This window comes from Aulonocara stuartgranti (genome assembly GCF_965226115.1).
Source record: "Aulonocara stuartgranti genome assembly, chromosome: 7".
NCBI lineage: Eukaryota > Metazoa > Chordata > Actinopteri > Cichliformes > Cichlidae > Aulonocara > Aulonocara stuartgranti.
The window spans coordinates 12,769,069-12,785,819 of record NC_138945.1 but is presented as its reverse complement, the minus strand read 5'-3'; the positions used below and the strand labels follow the sequence as shown (position 1 = coordinate 12,785,819).

The 16,751-nt window shown below is 39.9% G+C and overlaps 1 protein-coding gene across 2 annotated transcripts in view; it reads left to right on the top strand.

The window, feature by feature from the left end:
- Positions 1–14,053, top strand: part of cnnm3 (cyclin and CBS domain divalent metal cation transport mediator 3) — a 35,832-nt gene extending 21,779 nt beyond the window's left edge. Inside the window, exons 8-11 of one of the 2 annotated variants that reach the window (XM_082541511.1) lie at positions 1,488–1,584; positions 3,368–3,498; positions 5,260–5,386; positions 9,509–14,053. In XM_082541511.1, coding sequence (XP_082397637.1) covers positions 1,488–1,584; positions 3,368–3,498; positions 5,260–5,386; positions 9,509–9,567 — 414 coding nt within the window. In that variant the 3' untranslated portion in view covers positions 9,568–14,053. The other variant, XM_082541509.1, reaches the window with a different exon arrangement.
- Positions 14,054–16,751: the final 2,698 nt, after the last annotated feature.

Sequence of the window (16,751 nt, the reverse complement as noted above, 5' to 3'; positions counted from 1 at the left end):
CTGGTGCAGGCCAGTGAGTGAGTCAGAGAGTGTGTGTGTTTGTGTGTGTGTGACAGAGTTCAGTGAGACCGTGGAGGAGAGAGGGGAGAGGGGGCAGAATCGGGAGGGAGTTAAGCTTCCTGACAGCCTGATGGATGAAGCTGTCCTTCAGCCTGCTGGTCCTGGCCTGGAGACTCCGCAGTCTCCTCCCCGACGGCAGCAGCTTGAAGAAGCTTTGCATTGGGTGTGTGGGATCAGCCGCTATGCAAAGGGCTTTTTTAGTGAGACGGGTGCTGTAAATGTCCTGGAGGGAGGGGAGAGAGACACCAATGATCCTCTCTGCAGCTCTCACTATGCGTTGGAGGGTTCTATGACAGGACGCATTGCAGGCTCCAAACCACACAGTGATGCAGCTCGACAGGATGCTCTCGATGGTGCCTCTGTAGAAAGTGTACATGATGGGGGCTGGTGCTCCTGCTCTTCTTAGTTTGCGGAGAAAGAAGAGACGCTGCTGTGATTTCTTGGCCAGTGCTGTGGTGTTGTACGTCCAGGAGAGATCCTCTGTGATGTGCACACCCAAGAACTTGGTGCTGCTCACTCTCTCCACAGACGCTCCGTCAATGGTCAGAGGAGCATGTTGGGTGTGCATTCTCCTGAAGTCCACAACAATCTCCTTCGTCTTCTCCACATTCAGAGAGAGATTGTTGTCAGCACACCACGTGGCCAGGCGTCTCACCTCACTTCTGTAGTCGGTCTCATCCCTGTTGCTAATGAGACCCACCACCGTTGTGTCATCCGCAAACTTGATGAAGAGGTTGGAGCTATATGATGGAGTGCAGTCATGGGTCAGCAGAGTGAAGAGGAGGGGGCTCAGCACACATCCCTGCGGGGCCCCCGTGTTTAAAATGATGGTGCTGGATGTATTTGGGCTTTCATGTCCTCTTTCAAACTTGTTCTCACGAGCGATAGCTCCTTCTTCATCTCTGCCTTAAGGTCTTGCATGCCCTCCGCCACTACTTCACCCACCACTTGTCTGAGAGGGCCTAGCGCTGATGTTGCGGCCTCCGCCACCATCTTCTCGCCCTCTTGCTCGGAGCGTGTTTCATATGTCTTACTCTCAAGTCGCGTTTCTAAGCTTCGGCCTGGGGCTCGTCCCTTCTTATTTTTATTTCCGCTCATTATTCTTAAAGGGAAAATCGCTTTTAATGAATTATATTCTTGAATTGCGGATTATTTTAGCTATCGATGCAGGAGCTCCTGTTTATGCTGCTACTCTCGCCACCATGACACCGGAAGTCCATGTGTGAATAATTTTAAGGACATTCTTGTGAGTTTATTGTATATGTTTTCTCTTGTTTCCAAAAACAATGGTAAATGGTAAATGGCCTGCATTTGTATAGCGCTTTTCTAGTCCCTAAGGACCCCAAAGCGCTTCACACTACATTCAGTCATTCACCCATTCACACACACATTCATTGTGTGCATGTTTCTTGTTTGCTCCTTGTCAGGGCCGCGTTGAAGTGGAGATTGGCAAAGAGGGGCTGAAATTTGAAAATGGAGCATTTACATACTATGGCGTGTCTGCTTTGACGCTGCCATCTTCAGGTGAGTTTACAAAACACAGAATTGCTTCACAATGCAGGGACAATTCACCCGAAGACTGATCATACAGATTTCTGGGCATTTAAATGCATCATCATGTTTGTTAAGATTGTGTATACTTCATGAATTAAAATTAAAAGCCATATTTAAAAAGTTAAGATTACAGTGTAGTTTTAACACTCAAAAATAAAACTATTTACAAATTTTATTAAATTGTTTTAAGTAAGATAAACAGGGCAATTTCACAGCATTCCTGTAGAATACTAAAACTATTACATATACAGTAATGTACTTTACATTATATTAATGCATTTCAAAGCGCGCGTGTCACTCCGAATGGCCTGGAAAATTGTGTATTAAGCACTGAGAATCCTGATAATTATTTAGAGATATTGTATTCAAGAGTTTCATTTCACCACTAGACTTCCAGCTGTAAGTAAGAATATGTCTTATTATTTTCATTATTTTTCTTGGTAAATAAAATCCACAAATCATCTCCACAATTTTAAAAGCCTGAAGTGACATCTTTCATGTCACATTTTTGTCTGACCCCTAAAACATTTTACAACCTACAGAAAATACTGCAAATAAAATCACACTGAGCTGCTGGAGCAGTTAAATGTTGTTTTTGCATACATAGTAGACAACAGATATTAATAAATCACGTTAGGGCTAGGTTTATATGCTAAGTCATAAAAAATAAGAAAACAAATTGAGCAGGATAAATTAAAATCAGCCAACATGTCCTGTTTTACATGCATGGAAGTTTTAAAGAAGTTCTTGGAGTTTATATTTATGCCTGGAATTTAACCCCATAGCATTCATTTTCATATCAGCTAGGTTATAAAAGACTTCATGCATATAATGGTCATTTTAGGTATTCCCTTTAGGTTTGACCACATAGTATTATAATTATAACAATGTTTCTGTTTTAATCTAGTAAATGACCTTATTGCTCATTTTAAATGATTTATATTTTTGTTTGATAAATGAATAAAATAATTGCCTAATTTTAAATAAAGGCTGATAAATTCTTAGTCCTTGACTAAGCCATAGACTTGTATGCTCAGTGACATTGTTCTTTCAGTTGAATCAGGACCTTCCAAATATGGGAAGAGATTTTGAGCAGGAGTGACTCAAAACATTAATGGAGCCAATATGTAACATTTACAGTATCTGTAGCATGTTAGTTAAATCCTAGTTGTAGACATTAGAAATAGCAATTTAAAGGCACCTAACAAAAATTATGTGAATTACAGTTTAAAGCTAAACTAGTTGGCTGTAAGTGGGACCAAATTTTGTTACCTTTTTATTATTTACCTCTCATTTTATTTATACCAAGATTAAAACCTTAACTGTGATTTAAGTACATTAAAATTACATTATTTAATGGTCACTAAACCACGTAAATTTCCAATCATAAGCTACTGTTTCAAGTTAGCAGTTTTCTCTTAATAATTCTCTCCATAGCAAGGTTTGAAGAAATTAGATTTAAACTTTATCATATAAACTTACATATTAGTTAATTGATTTTTTACACATTCTTCATAATAATTATAATACTTGTTCCAAGGGTTTGTCAGTCGCTTCAGTCACACCTCAAAATTTTATCTTCAAACCAGTTAAGCATACAATAAGCTAAAAGTAATGATTTCTACTAAATCATAATGCTGTGTTTCAGTGTGTTTTCATAACAATGAGTTGGTGACAATAAGAAGACAAAAGAGCTCAAATTTGCAATGCTCCAGATAATGTGCAGGCTGTATGTATGATTGTGCAATTTCAGTGCACCAGTCTCCGGTGTCAACTCAGCGTCACTCTCCCAGGGATCCTTTTGAGTCAGCAGAAGCCACAAGCCCGTCCAGCTATTGCCCCGACTACACCGTCCGAGCTCTCACGGACCTCCAGCTCATACGAGTTTGTATATGTGTCTTTTCTCTTGGAAAGTATTCATCCATAACAAAGACTATTCGTAAGCATTAAAAAGTTTTAATTTAATCTGTATTGGTTAGTAAAGCGTATCATAGACAACAAACTGATAATACAGTTACAGAAATATAAAGAATATAACAGTTTGACAGAGCCTACAATAATACAGAGAAAACCCCAACAATCAGATAATCCCGATGAGCAAGCTTTTGGTGACAGTGGGAATCCAGCCCTAACTAAATCATGCATTCATTACTTCTATGCTCGACAGCGTTGGGCAAGTTACTTTGAAAAAGTAATTAATTATAGTTACTAGTTACTACTTCAAAAAAGTAACCGAGTTAGTAATTGAGTTACAAGATTATAAAAGTAATTAATTACTTGCAAAGTAACTATTGCGTTACTTTAAAAAAAAAAGTTTAACCCACTGGGGTCCAGGGTATAATTGGCCATTTTTAACTACTTTTGATTTCCCCTCTACAGTTCACCTAAAAACTATTTACTTGCCTTGTTTAGTATCATCCTTTTTAGCACAACCTCACATGTCTGAATTTACAGTTATGTTTTTATTTTGATATACTGTATTAACACAATTGATCTAAAATCAGACAAAACATAAAATCCGAGTAGAAAAAGTTATGTTTTACTGTAACAACCACAAACATGTTTATTGAATCATATTTCATAACTTTAAATGCAATTATAAATTGTCAATTTTAAAATCATATGCAAAAGTTTTGCAAACAACAAAGTTATTTGCAGCCGTTTACCTTTTACCCCCTTTTTTTAAATAACCATTTCAAACTATTTACAGAACAATCAGCTGTTCTGCATTCAATAAGATGCCACACAAATTATTTGTGCCACTCCAAAAAAATTATTTCTAAGGTGACTACTGTCTCCAGGTAGAACCTGGAGACAGCAGTCACCTCATTGTTCTGACACACAACACAATACTATCCACAACACCTAACTACACAAGACAACACATTAACTACAGACTCCAAATATGCTGAACGTCACAAATCTCTCACATCTCAAAACTCGCTCTCTCTCTCTTTTTCTGAGAGTGCTTGCTAGCGCTGTCCTTAGACATTAAACGTGACAAAACTATTGAGGAAAAAACGCCACGAATTTATTGTTTATCATGACTCTGGTTTTACGTGGTCTATCAACACAATTTAAAAACTGGTATATATCACCTTGTTGGTTTGTCATCTTGAAGTGGTCATGTGATTGGCTTACCACGACTACTTTATTCTTCCTCAGTCAAACAGCAGCACTCAAGCGATTGTTTTGCCCCCTTAGCTACAGGTGTTGTGCCAAAAAGTGATCGTTGGGCAGAAAGTGATTGCCGTCCGCGCAGCTGCTAAAAGCTGTAGCGCCCAGATTACTTACAGTTACTTCCGTGCAACTGATAAAAGATGTGGTAAGCTGAAGACAGCATCTGTTTGTTGAAAAATAGTAAGGCGACCGCACCGCATTTTCTTGTTAGTAACGGTAACCGCGTTGTAACGATAGAAATGGTAATTAGTTAGATTACTCGCTACTGGAAAAAAGTAACGCCGTTAGTAACTCGGTTACTATTATCCCATTATCGGTTACTTGTAATGCCGTTATTCCCATCACTGATGCTTGACTACTGTAATTCATGATTATGAGGTTGTCCTAAAAACTCCCTAAAAACCTTTCATTTTATCCAAAACCCTGCAGCGACATTACTAACTTGTGTGTACGTGTGTTTTGCAGGTGACACGTCTACAGTATCTCAACGCTCTCATGGCGTCACGCGCTGGCCAGAGTCCAGATCCACCTGAGATCAAGATTTTGCCGAACAGTCAGACCAAGCTGCTCAATGACAGAAACACCACGCAAGGTAGCTTTGTTCAAAATGATGTCTGACTTGCCGGGTGTGCTGCCCCATCGACTACAAAGCTTTGTTTTCCAGACGCCTTTTGTAAACGTTTATAGGAATGTGCATTCCTTTTTGCCTTCAGCTGAACTAAATTAATTTTTTCTCTTTCTCTTTCTTTTCCCTCCTTGCGCGCCTCCATGTGTCCTCTCTGCTCTGGCCTGTCCAGAGTTCCCTGTAAACTTTTCATTCTTTGATACCATTGAGAACTACTGTTAACACTTTTGTTTTGTTGCATGAGGTAAATGAAATGCAGCCTGTCACTGACTGTGTCCATTTCTGGTTTCTGGAACCATCTCACTTCTCCCAGTTTTACTGTAGTTAGCTGAGTCTCTTTGAATCTGCATGGCTGTTCTACTGAATTGATGCCCTTCACAAAGCTAATGACAGGAATCTGGGTGTATATAAAAACATAGGCGACAAATGGTGATGAATTGTGTCCTCTGGCATCCAAAATGTAGGTCTACACTTTACAATAGAGAACTTAGGTGAAAACTGTTTGTTTTAACCTGATATATTTCCCAATAATGTGCCTTTATGGATAATGCCCACTGTGTCCTCTCAGTTCAATTAACTTCAATTCAATTTTATTTTATACTTTCAGTTCACAACGTCTGATGTACGTGAGTACTGTCAGGTAATGACTGTGATGTTAGAGAGCTTCAGTAATTCAGCAGTCCACTATAAGCAAAGCACTCAGTCATGGTGGGGAGGAACAGTATCCTTTTTAATAGGAAAAGACATGTGAGAACCAGGTTCTCCAGGTCAGTTAGGTTCTATGTAAGCGATTTCTTGATTCAACTGCTCAGTTAGCAATCCTGCCTAGGTGTTAAAGTGGAGCTTTCTAATTTGGCTAAACATGAAAGGCATGAGTTCTAGCACAGTACCATGTGGAACTCCACGACTGGTTAATGTGTGGAAGGAACACACCTTGTTTACATGAACAAATTGGATGAGATAAATATAACTCAGACTGCCACAGTGAACCATCTTCATTGTACAGATTCCAGAAAAAGAAGAATCGCTCAGAACGGATTATACTGACATCAAAAGCACCCTGCAGCTGCAGATTGCTGTTTCAAATCACAGCTCTAGAAATGGGGAATATATCAGAGTTAAATAAAGCAAAATTATTCTTTGAGAATAATATTAAACCCCTCCCCCCAAAAAGGCTTATATTTTCAAAAAAAAGGTTAAAAGGTACAATATATGTTAGACTGTAAATTTGAAACTGCATAAAATAAAATAAAAAGAAAAGAACTAAAAAGATCAATATTATGTGATAAATTAACAGCTCTAACCTCATGTCAATCCCATATTGTGTTTCAGAGATATCTCTCCTAATTGAGCATGTTAGCCAGCTAGCATTTGGATGTTTCCTTTGTGTCTTGGTGTGGAATAAAAACTCTGTGGAGCCTCCAATATGATCTCTGTCCAACATGAGAGGAACTTGTAGATCTGTCCAGAAACAGTACTGTGCAAATATTTCAGGCAGGTGTGAAAAAATGCTGTAAACAGAGAATTTAGAAAATTCTACACAAATAGGGATGCAGCTGCTTCAGGATAGCAATTCAATGCACCTTCAAAACAGCAGGTACACTAGGTACACTTGCACACAGTTTTTGAAGGAACTCTGCTAGTAGGTTGTTCCAAACATCTTGGAGAACTAACCACATATCTTCTCTGGATGTCTGTTTCCTCAGATCCTTCTGTCTCTTCATGTAATCCTAACACGCTTGATGATGTTGAGATGCTGAAGATGGTTCTTAATGACTTTGTCTGTATGTTTGGGGTCGTTGTCCTGCTGCAGAATAAATTTGGGGCCAATTATATGCCTACCTGATGGTATTGCATGATGGATAAGTATCTGACTGTGTTTTTCAGCACTAAGAACACCATTAATCCTTACCAAATCTCTAACTCCATTTGCAGAAATGCAGCCCTAAACCTTCAACCAACATCCATTATGCTTCACTGTTGCGTGCAGACAATAATTATTGTACCACTCTCCAGCCCTTTGACGAACAAGCTGCCTTCTGCTACAGCCAAATATTTAAAATTTTGACTCATAGGTCAAAAGTCTAGAGCATGTGCTGCCATTTTTCTGCACCCCATTTCCTATGTTTCCGTGCATAATTGAGTCGCTTGGCCTTGCAGCCAAAAAGCCATACCTCCAACTTGGAAACAACTCTTCCATGAAGACCACTTCTGGCCGGACCTGGGTGGGTGTACCTGGGTCCCACTGGTTTATGTCAGTTCTGAGCTGAAGGCACTGCTGAACATCTTCCAATTTCGAAGAGTAATAAGCTTGATGTGTCTTTTATCTGCTGCACTGTTTCCTTGGCCAACTACTGAGTCTACAATCCTCAACGTTGCCCGTTTCTTTGTGCTTCTTCAAAAGAGCTTGAACAGCACATCTTGAAACCCCAGTTTGCTTTGAAATCTTTGTCTGGGAGAAACCTTGCTGGTGCAAGGTCTTGTGGTTCTGCTCAATATTGCCATGACATGAAACGGTCTTTCACAACCTCACCTTGGTAGCAGAGATTGGCTGTTCCATATAATAATTGCTGATGGTTTGAAGGCAAAAGGTGGTAATACCAAATATTGATTTGATTTAGATTTTTATTTTGTTCTCTCACTTTGTTTATTTTTATCAATTTACAAAATACAATCATTATTCATATTTCTGAAAGCATTCTTTACAGCATTTTTTTTCACACCTGGCTAAAACTTTTGCAGAGTACTGTGTTTTTCTTTTAAACAGTCATGGTTCTGACTTCTCTGTGAGCCAGCCATGTAAAAACAAAACACATGGGCAGTAAATGAAACTGAGGTGACATGCCCACGTTGATTGGCATTACTGATGTCGTTGGCTGATATATTTAATGTATTATCACATCAGTTTTGTGATGGCTTAAGAAGTCTGTGTACCCCTGGCACAAGGATGGAAAAATAATCACCTGGGGAAAAAAACCCAAATATCATTAGCAGCTATTGATCATTGGTATTGCTATTGTAAAATTGGTATCTAACGCACAGTCGCTGGAGACTACAGCATGACCAAAATTATTTTTGCAGCCTTGTGTAATTAACTAGAAATTTCATTGCTTTTGAAATGGTTGCTTTAACAATGGGGACCAGGTGTGTAGCCACTCGCAGTCAGTTACCATCTTCAGAGCGACTTTGGTGCCCCAAAATGGTGATAAAGCAACAACAGAGACTCGACAACTCGACCTTGTAAACTTGATAACAGATTGTTGGACAACAATTTCAAATCTTTTACCATCATACATACACAGAATTAACTCATTACATTTATAGACTGGTCACAATCTCATAGATCTTAAACTGAAGTTCAAAAACTTCTGCACAAATAGGGATGCAGCTGCTGCAGGACAGCCATTTAATGCAGTTACCTGGTAACCACTGATTTGCTTATTGCTTCATTTGTTTTTGGTTTCCATCCTGTTTTTGCTCCAGTGTGACTGAGTCATCCGTGAAACCGTGACCACAGTCATTTAAAGTTTTTATTAGAAAGGAGGCAAAACATAACAACGGGAGAAAATGTGTTAGTCTATTATTAGCAAAAATTAATTTCAAACTTAACGGAGACCCGTCATATGCCTATTGGAGGACTTGTTACATCACCATAAGTGTACTAAAAAAGACAAAAGATGGCACTAAAGTGATGACAAAGTCTGTGCTCCTGAGAAAAGCTGTACTTGAAAATATTTTTGAGTTGAATGTCATCATTTTGGCCCATGATATATCTCCAAAATGAATACAGCATACAAACTATTGTTAGTTATTTTATGTAAAATATAATACAGAGGGAAAGCGTGAGTGTATTTATAGACAAAGAACAACTCTTTCCTAATCACTGGCTTTTCTTCATCAATCGTGCTATCTTTCATGTCTTGAGGCAGACTATTGTTTCCTATTTTTATTCCCCTGCCATCATCTTTTAATCCCCTCTTCATATTACTGTAACACCCCACCCACCCCCACCTTAAACCCCCTGAGTGGGTTTACATAAGTGTGATGATGTGACCCCTTACTCATCCTAGCTCTCCTGTCATTGGTCAGATTCCACAGGTGGCACCAGAGCCCAGAAGAGCTCCCCAGAAGATGAGGCTCACGGGTAGTGCAGTTTCTGTCAGCCTGTTGTTTGGGGGGGAAGCCCTCCTCCAACCAAGTAGAGATTGGTTTTGTTTTTTTATATCATTGTTTGTAATTATTGATAAATCATCTATGGCTGGAACCTAGTTATTGGACAAGACTGGAGTGGAAGTGCTTTTTGTCTTTTATGTACATCTACTGTTCACACTGTTCATTTCCACCCACATTCCTTTATGTGCTTACTATTGGAATTATTATTTTATGCAATTTTTAATAACTTTGGACTATGTGTGTGCATGTTTATGTATATACAAATAAAAATGTGGTATAGCAGGAAAAAGTATATGGATCCTTTGGAATGACCTTGTTTCTATTGGGATTCATTATAAAGTGTCATCTGATCATCTTCTTTGCCAGAAGCGCAATGTGCTTCAATCAGCAATACAAAACTGTGTGTCTGAAAGAAGAGCTTCCTGTAGCTGCAGGTCAAACTTGCACTGAATTATGGAAAACTCTTTCCCTGCATTTTTTTTGTTGTTGTTATTTTAAAAACTGGGCTGATACAAAATGCAAATATCTCCAAAGGGTTCCATTGCTGTTTCTTGCCCTTGAGTATACATTTTAATCTGGTGGTGCCTTACTTCCAGATTGAGCCTTCTGTACTAAACTTGTTTTGCCATTCCTTACTTGTGTGTGTGCGTGCGTGCGTGCGTGCGTCCCTTTGAGACATTAAAAACACTCGATAGTGGGTTCTAAGCAGATTTGCACCTTACATTTGTGCACTGTGGAAGATGTTAAACTATTTGGTGAGATGCGAGGTACGTCCGAATTTTTTCAATTCATTTAACATTGATGCCATACTGTGTGTGTGTGTGTGTGTGTGTGTGTGTGTGTGTGTGCGCGTACGTGCGTGCGTCTTTGATCTTTCAGTCGCTCATGGATGGTTTTCTAGGGTCTGGTTCTACTACCATAGACCTTGGATCTGTAGCAAAGATTTCTTGAAGCTTGACTGATTTTTCACAAATTCTGGATATAATGTTTTGTCAGGGTAGAAAACATGGCTAAAACAGCACCGGCCTTTTGAAAGAATTCTAGAAACATTTTGTTCAGTATAGGGGTTAACAGTGTAGACCTGTAGAGCTCAGGTGCTGTTGATTGTTACTATATACATAGAAGTGACTGACCTTTCTGCTAGTTTATCCCGTTGTTCTCTTTTTTTCCCCCCCAAACTGGCAAGTCAAATTGAAACATGCCTTACTGTGAGACAAAATACAGTGTGGTTTCTCCAAAAAAAAAAAAAGAATATAAGGACAGAACTATAATTCAATATGAAACTGAGGATGAAAAGATGCAAAAGGATTTCCAAATTGACGTCACAAGCTGATAAACTGTTATTTGACATATCTTTTATTACTTCACATCACACATTCACCATAAAGACTCTGACATGATGGAATGGAGATTTGATAGTCTAAGAGAGGGAATTTTATTTGGCACCCCACAGTTAGACATCTCACAGTGTTACTGTTTAAAGGGACCTTAACACAAGACTAAACACCTGTTAGTGTTAATAATGTTTGAGACCTTTGTCGACATCAAGATTAGAGTGCACTGATTTCTATAGCCTTTCTGCTGTGATTGGTTATTATGCCTTCAGGCATGTGTGATTGAGTATGTGTGATAAATTCAGAGAAAAGGACTATAGAAATTCAACCAATATAGAGGTCCTTGCATGACGTCTAGCAAAAGGCCAACAGCACACCTAACAGGGGTTCTTTTTTCCCGACAAATTCTGATTGGTCGAAGAATTGGCTTTTACAGAAAGACTGCCACTACAGACTTTACCATAAAGGGGAAGAAATCCAGAAAGTATCAAAGCTAAAAAAAAATACTAATGAGATGCATAGACATTTATATGAACAAATTATATATATCCAAATATAGACAATTTTGAGGGGTTTTTTTTAGGTTGTTATTTTTTCCCCACTCAGTCTCTAAACAAAACTCCAGACTCGTGGTTTGTACTTGTACTTTGACTTTTGATACTTTGTACTTCTGCTCCAAACTTTAGGTTGCAGCTTTTTAAGTCTCACCTACTTAGCTGCTATTACCAGGCCAAGGAGGTGAGACTATGTTGTTATCTTTTGCATCTCTGCAGGCTTAATTCAGAAACATTGAGTACTGAAAGAGCTAGAGATTTTTGTTGAATTCTTTTTAAAGATTGGTGTAACTTATGTGACCATACAATGCCTTTAGATAAACAAAAACATCCATCATGTCTAAAAGGACCTGTGGAAACACCAGTTGGAACAATAGACCGTATAGATGATATGGAATTGAGACAGATCACATTACTACCTTGTCAATCACTCTAACATTTTGACTCTAATGGAGACCGTAATTTCTTTTTATAGGACTTGAAACCATAAAAGGAGACCATAAAGTCATCAGGAAAAGCAAGATTTAATATAAAGTTGTGCAATCAGATCTGTGACACAGAAATGGGACATGTTTCTATTGTTGCTGTTCCTAGTGTTCCTTAAGTAAGTTCTAATATACATGCTGTGATGCTTCTACGAGTAGGTCTGCTTTTCATAAGTCATGTAAACTTAAGACTTATGAAAAGCAGACCTACTTAAACTTAAGAGCATACAGTAAGCAGCACAGCACAGAGCACTGTGGTTAAGTAGAGGGTCTGCTCCCTGCACTGTTCCCAGTGTGTCGTCTAATCCTTGCAACTGGAAATCAGATTGGCACTGAAAGGGTGAATGTGGTGAAATGTTGTTTCTAATATTGTTTAACTGCAGTTGCCCTGTAGTTAAACAAGATTAGATTGAACAAATCCCAAGCATTTGTTTGTGCTTCAGAAGCACCTTTAAGAACCTTATTTCCCACCTCTTTGAATTATGATGGCATTCCTGTGTGTGTGTGTGTGTGTGTGTGTGTGTGTGTGTGTGTGTGTGTGTGTGTGTGTGTGTGTGTGTGTGTGTGTCCGTATGAGTTCAACGCAGTATGTCACCTGTAGACCATGAAAAACATCCAGTCTGCACTGTAGTATTCATTATCCAGTATGCTGACAGTCTAAAATACATTTGAAATGTCTGTCAGTCATTGTTGCATGTGTGTAAACATGTGAGAAAGGTCAGAAGTGGCTTCTAAATAATCCCTGTGTTGATGATAAAATATTAATGATAACAAGGAAGGACAGGAAGAGTCAGTCTTATAATGGAAAGCTTTCACTGCATAATTAAATAAATGGAACTAGATGAAACAAAGCAGTGGGATATAAAACAACATCTTATTCTTCATTGTAGGACCTATTATCTCATTCATAGAGGAAATTAACTCAAAGGGAGCAAATACAGTTTTGTGAGGTGATGGAAAGTGAATTGGCAATGGCCAAACTTATGAGGTGAATTGTCAGAAAATCAAAATGAATCAGTGAAAGCACAAACGGGTACAGGTTCATCTTATGTTTATATGACAATCACAGTTGAGATGAAAGAGTTCCAAAAAGGCCCAGCAATCTTTAGTTTGGGAATGGCTGCTATATTGTATAAGGTAGATTTTAAAATCTAAATCTAACCCTTAAAGGATAATTCTAGTTAATTTCAACCTAGCTTACATCCCAGTAATTTGGCTCAATGGCTCATGCTAACTTTACCTTGTCAACTCCATTGTAGAGGTGGCAGTGTGAGAAGTTGCACAAGAAGTCAGCAAAGTTGTTTCTTTACATTGTGTTGATGACTATAACCGATTTTTAGAAACTGTTTTAAATTACAGACATTTAACTCATTTTAAATGTCTCCTTTCAATTTTTCAGATGCACGGGTGCCAACTTAACCTGAGAATTCATGGCCCATTAAGCCATTTCAATAGGAAACACACCATGTTAATCATTACATAATCAACCTAGTGTATTTCCCACATTGGTGTGCAGGGTTGCTTAGGAGTCGGCGCTGTCAGCTGTGACACAGTGTGTTTCTTTGTGTTTCAGATCCATGTATGTTAGATTCAGTCTGTGCACATGTATGCGTTATTATTCAAGTGTATTGCCATATTCCAGCAGAATCCCAGATTCCCTGATAATGGGATTGTGAGTAAATATTTTTTTCAGCAGTTTGCTCATTTTTTGTTCTAAAAAAGTTGATTTCTATCAAAAGATTGAATGTAAAAAGATAATCCTGATTTTGTGCGACTTGGGCAGTTTGCTGATGTTAAGAATGATGTATTACTAAATGACTACTTGGAGTATAAATCTAGGAAATATTTTATAGGTAATCAGTCTTAGTTTCCAGGTACAATACTGTTACCAGACGAGTTATTGAGAATTAAATAGTTCTCGCTCTCTCTCGCTCGCTCACTCACTCTGTTACATTTGTATAGAACTTCTAAAGTTATTTTTGATGGTTTGTTTTTTCTGGAATGCTGCCAGTATTGGGTATATTGGGACTCCATTGAATTTAACACTTTCAATAATTTCTTAAGAAATAAAGTCAATCCTGTTCTGAACATGTTAATTATGATTGCTTTTTCTTTTCATACGCAGCATATGACATGACGTGAGATCGCTGACATGAGGTTTTTATACTGACATAGTGCGAATAAAGATCAAATAAAGCAGTTTGCTTGAAACAACAACTTGGAACCTGAACACAACATTCCCCCAACATTTTCAGTTTCTAGTGTGGTGTTGTCAACACCAGCCTAAACATGCCTGACGGTGTTCTCTGGATGAATCCCGTACTCTACCTGAATCTTGGCCAGAGCTCAGTGTTTTACTGTAGTTAAACAGAAGATGGCAGCATCTGTGTTGTAATGAGCGGAATTTTAGCAAGAGACAAGTGTATCAATCTGTCAGAAATATATGCAGACACCAGTATATGTTAGGGCAGCTAAAGGAAGCAGAATTGGATAAGCAGAAGACGAATGGAGGGAGGGAGCTGTGTAATGAGATGCATGCAGGTGATAAGAATCAAAGACATTGAGGCAAGTAAAACTGAAGGCAAGATACTGGAGACAGGTATCTACTAAAATAAAATAGGAAGCGAGAAGCAATAGCTAAACAGGAAATGAGACAAGAATTTAAGGGGAATTGACAGATGAGAAAGGGCCAAGAAACTGAGGGAACAAACTAAACTGAAACATAATTCGTGAAAGGAAATATATTAAGTTGAAAAGATAAACACAAAGAAAACTAAGAATTAAACATATTATTCAGTAAGCAAGACATGAGAGCACAAAACCTCAAAATGCTGGGTCAAAGACCTCTGATCATCACACTCCTTTCTGGCTGAAAAATGTAAAATATTATTATTACTTATTATTGTTAATACTTATCCAATTTTTATATATTTAGCATATATATATATATATATATAAAAAACACCCAGCACGCCCCTGCGGGCGGTTTATCCTTCAAGCTCGGGTCCTCTACCAGAGGCCTGGGAGCTTGAGGGTCCTGCGCAGTATCTTAGCTGTTCCCAGGACTGCGCTCTTCTGGACAGAGATCTCCGATGTTATTCCCGGGATCTGCTGGAGCCACTCGCCTAGCTTGGGAGTCACCGCACCTAGTGCTCCGATTACCACGGGGACCACCGTTACCTTCACCCTCCACATCCTCTCGAGCTCTTCTCTGAGCCCTTGGTATTTCTCCAGCTTCTCGTGTTCCTTCTTCCTGATATTGCTGTCATTCGGAACCGCTACATCGATCACTACGGCCGTCTTCTTCTGTTTGTCTACCACCACTATGGTTAGCCACCACCATTTTGTCCGTCTGTATCTGGAAGTCCCACAGGATCTTAGCTCGGTCATTCTCCACCACCCTTGGGGGCATCTCCCATTTTGACCTCGGGACTTCCAGGTTGTACTCAGCACAGATGTTCCTGTACACTATGCCGGCCACTTGGTTATGGCGTTCCATGTATGCCTTGCCTGCTAGCATCTTGCACCCTGCTGTTATGTGCTGGATTGTCTCTGGGGCATCTTTACACAGCCTGCACCTGGGGTCTTGCCTGGTGTGATAGACCCCAGCCTCTATGGATCTTGTGCTCAGAGCTTGTTCTTGTGCTGCCATGATTAGTGCCTCTGTGCTGTCTTTCAGTCCAGCTTTGTCCAGCCACTGGTAGGATTTCTGGATATCAGCCACCTCCTCTATCTGCCGGTGGTACATACCGTGCAGGGGCCTGTCCTTCCATGATGGTTCCTCGTCTCCATCCTCTTTCTTGGGTTTCTGCTGCCTGAGGTATTCACTGAGCACTCGGTCAGTTGGGGCCATCTTCCCAATGTATTCTTGGATGTTCCTTGTCTCATCCTGGACTGTGGTGCTGACACTCACCAGTCCCCGGCCCCCTTCCTTCCGCTTAGCGTACAGCCTCAGGGTGCTGGACTTGGGGTGAAACCCTCCATGCATGGTAAGGAGCTTTCTTGTCTTTATGTCAGTGGCTTCTATCTCCTCCTTTGGCCAGCTTATTACCCCAGCAGGGTACCTGATCACGGGCAGGGCGTATGTGTTGATGGCCCGGATCTTGTTCTTACCATTCAGCTGACTCCTCAGGACTTGCCTGACCCTCTGCAGGTACTTGGTGGTTGCAGCCTTTCTAGCGGCCTCTTCATGGTTCCCATTTGCCTGCGGGATCCCCAAGTACTTGTAACTGTCTTCTATGTCTGCAATGTTGCCTTCTGGTAGTTCAATCCCCTCAGTTCTGACTACCTTCCCTCTCTTTGTTACCATCCGACTACACTTCTCCAGTCCAAACGACATTCCAATGTCATTGCTGTATAGCCTGGTAGTGTGGATCAGTGAATCGATGTCTCGTTCACTCTTGGCATACAGCTTGATGTCATCCATGTACAGGAGGTGGCTGACAACTGCTCCGTTCCGTAGTCGGTATCCGTAGCCAGTCTTGTTAATGATCTCACTGAGGGGGTTCAGGCCTATGCAGAACAGCAGTGGGGACAGAGCATCTCCTTGGTAGATCCCGCACTTGATGGTAACTTGTGCTATGGGCTTGGAGTTGGCCTCTAGTGTTGTACGCCACATCCCCATTGAGTTCCTGATGAAGGCTCTTAGGGTCCCATTGATCTTGTACAATTCTAGGCATTCCAGTATCCAGCTGTGGGGCATTGAGTCATAGGCCTTCTTGTAATCAATCCAGGCAGTGCACAGGTTGGTCAGTCTGGTCTTGCAGTCTCGGCTGATTGTTCTGTC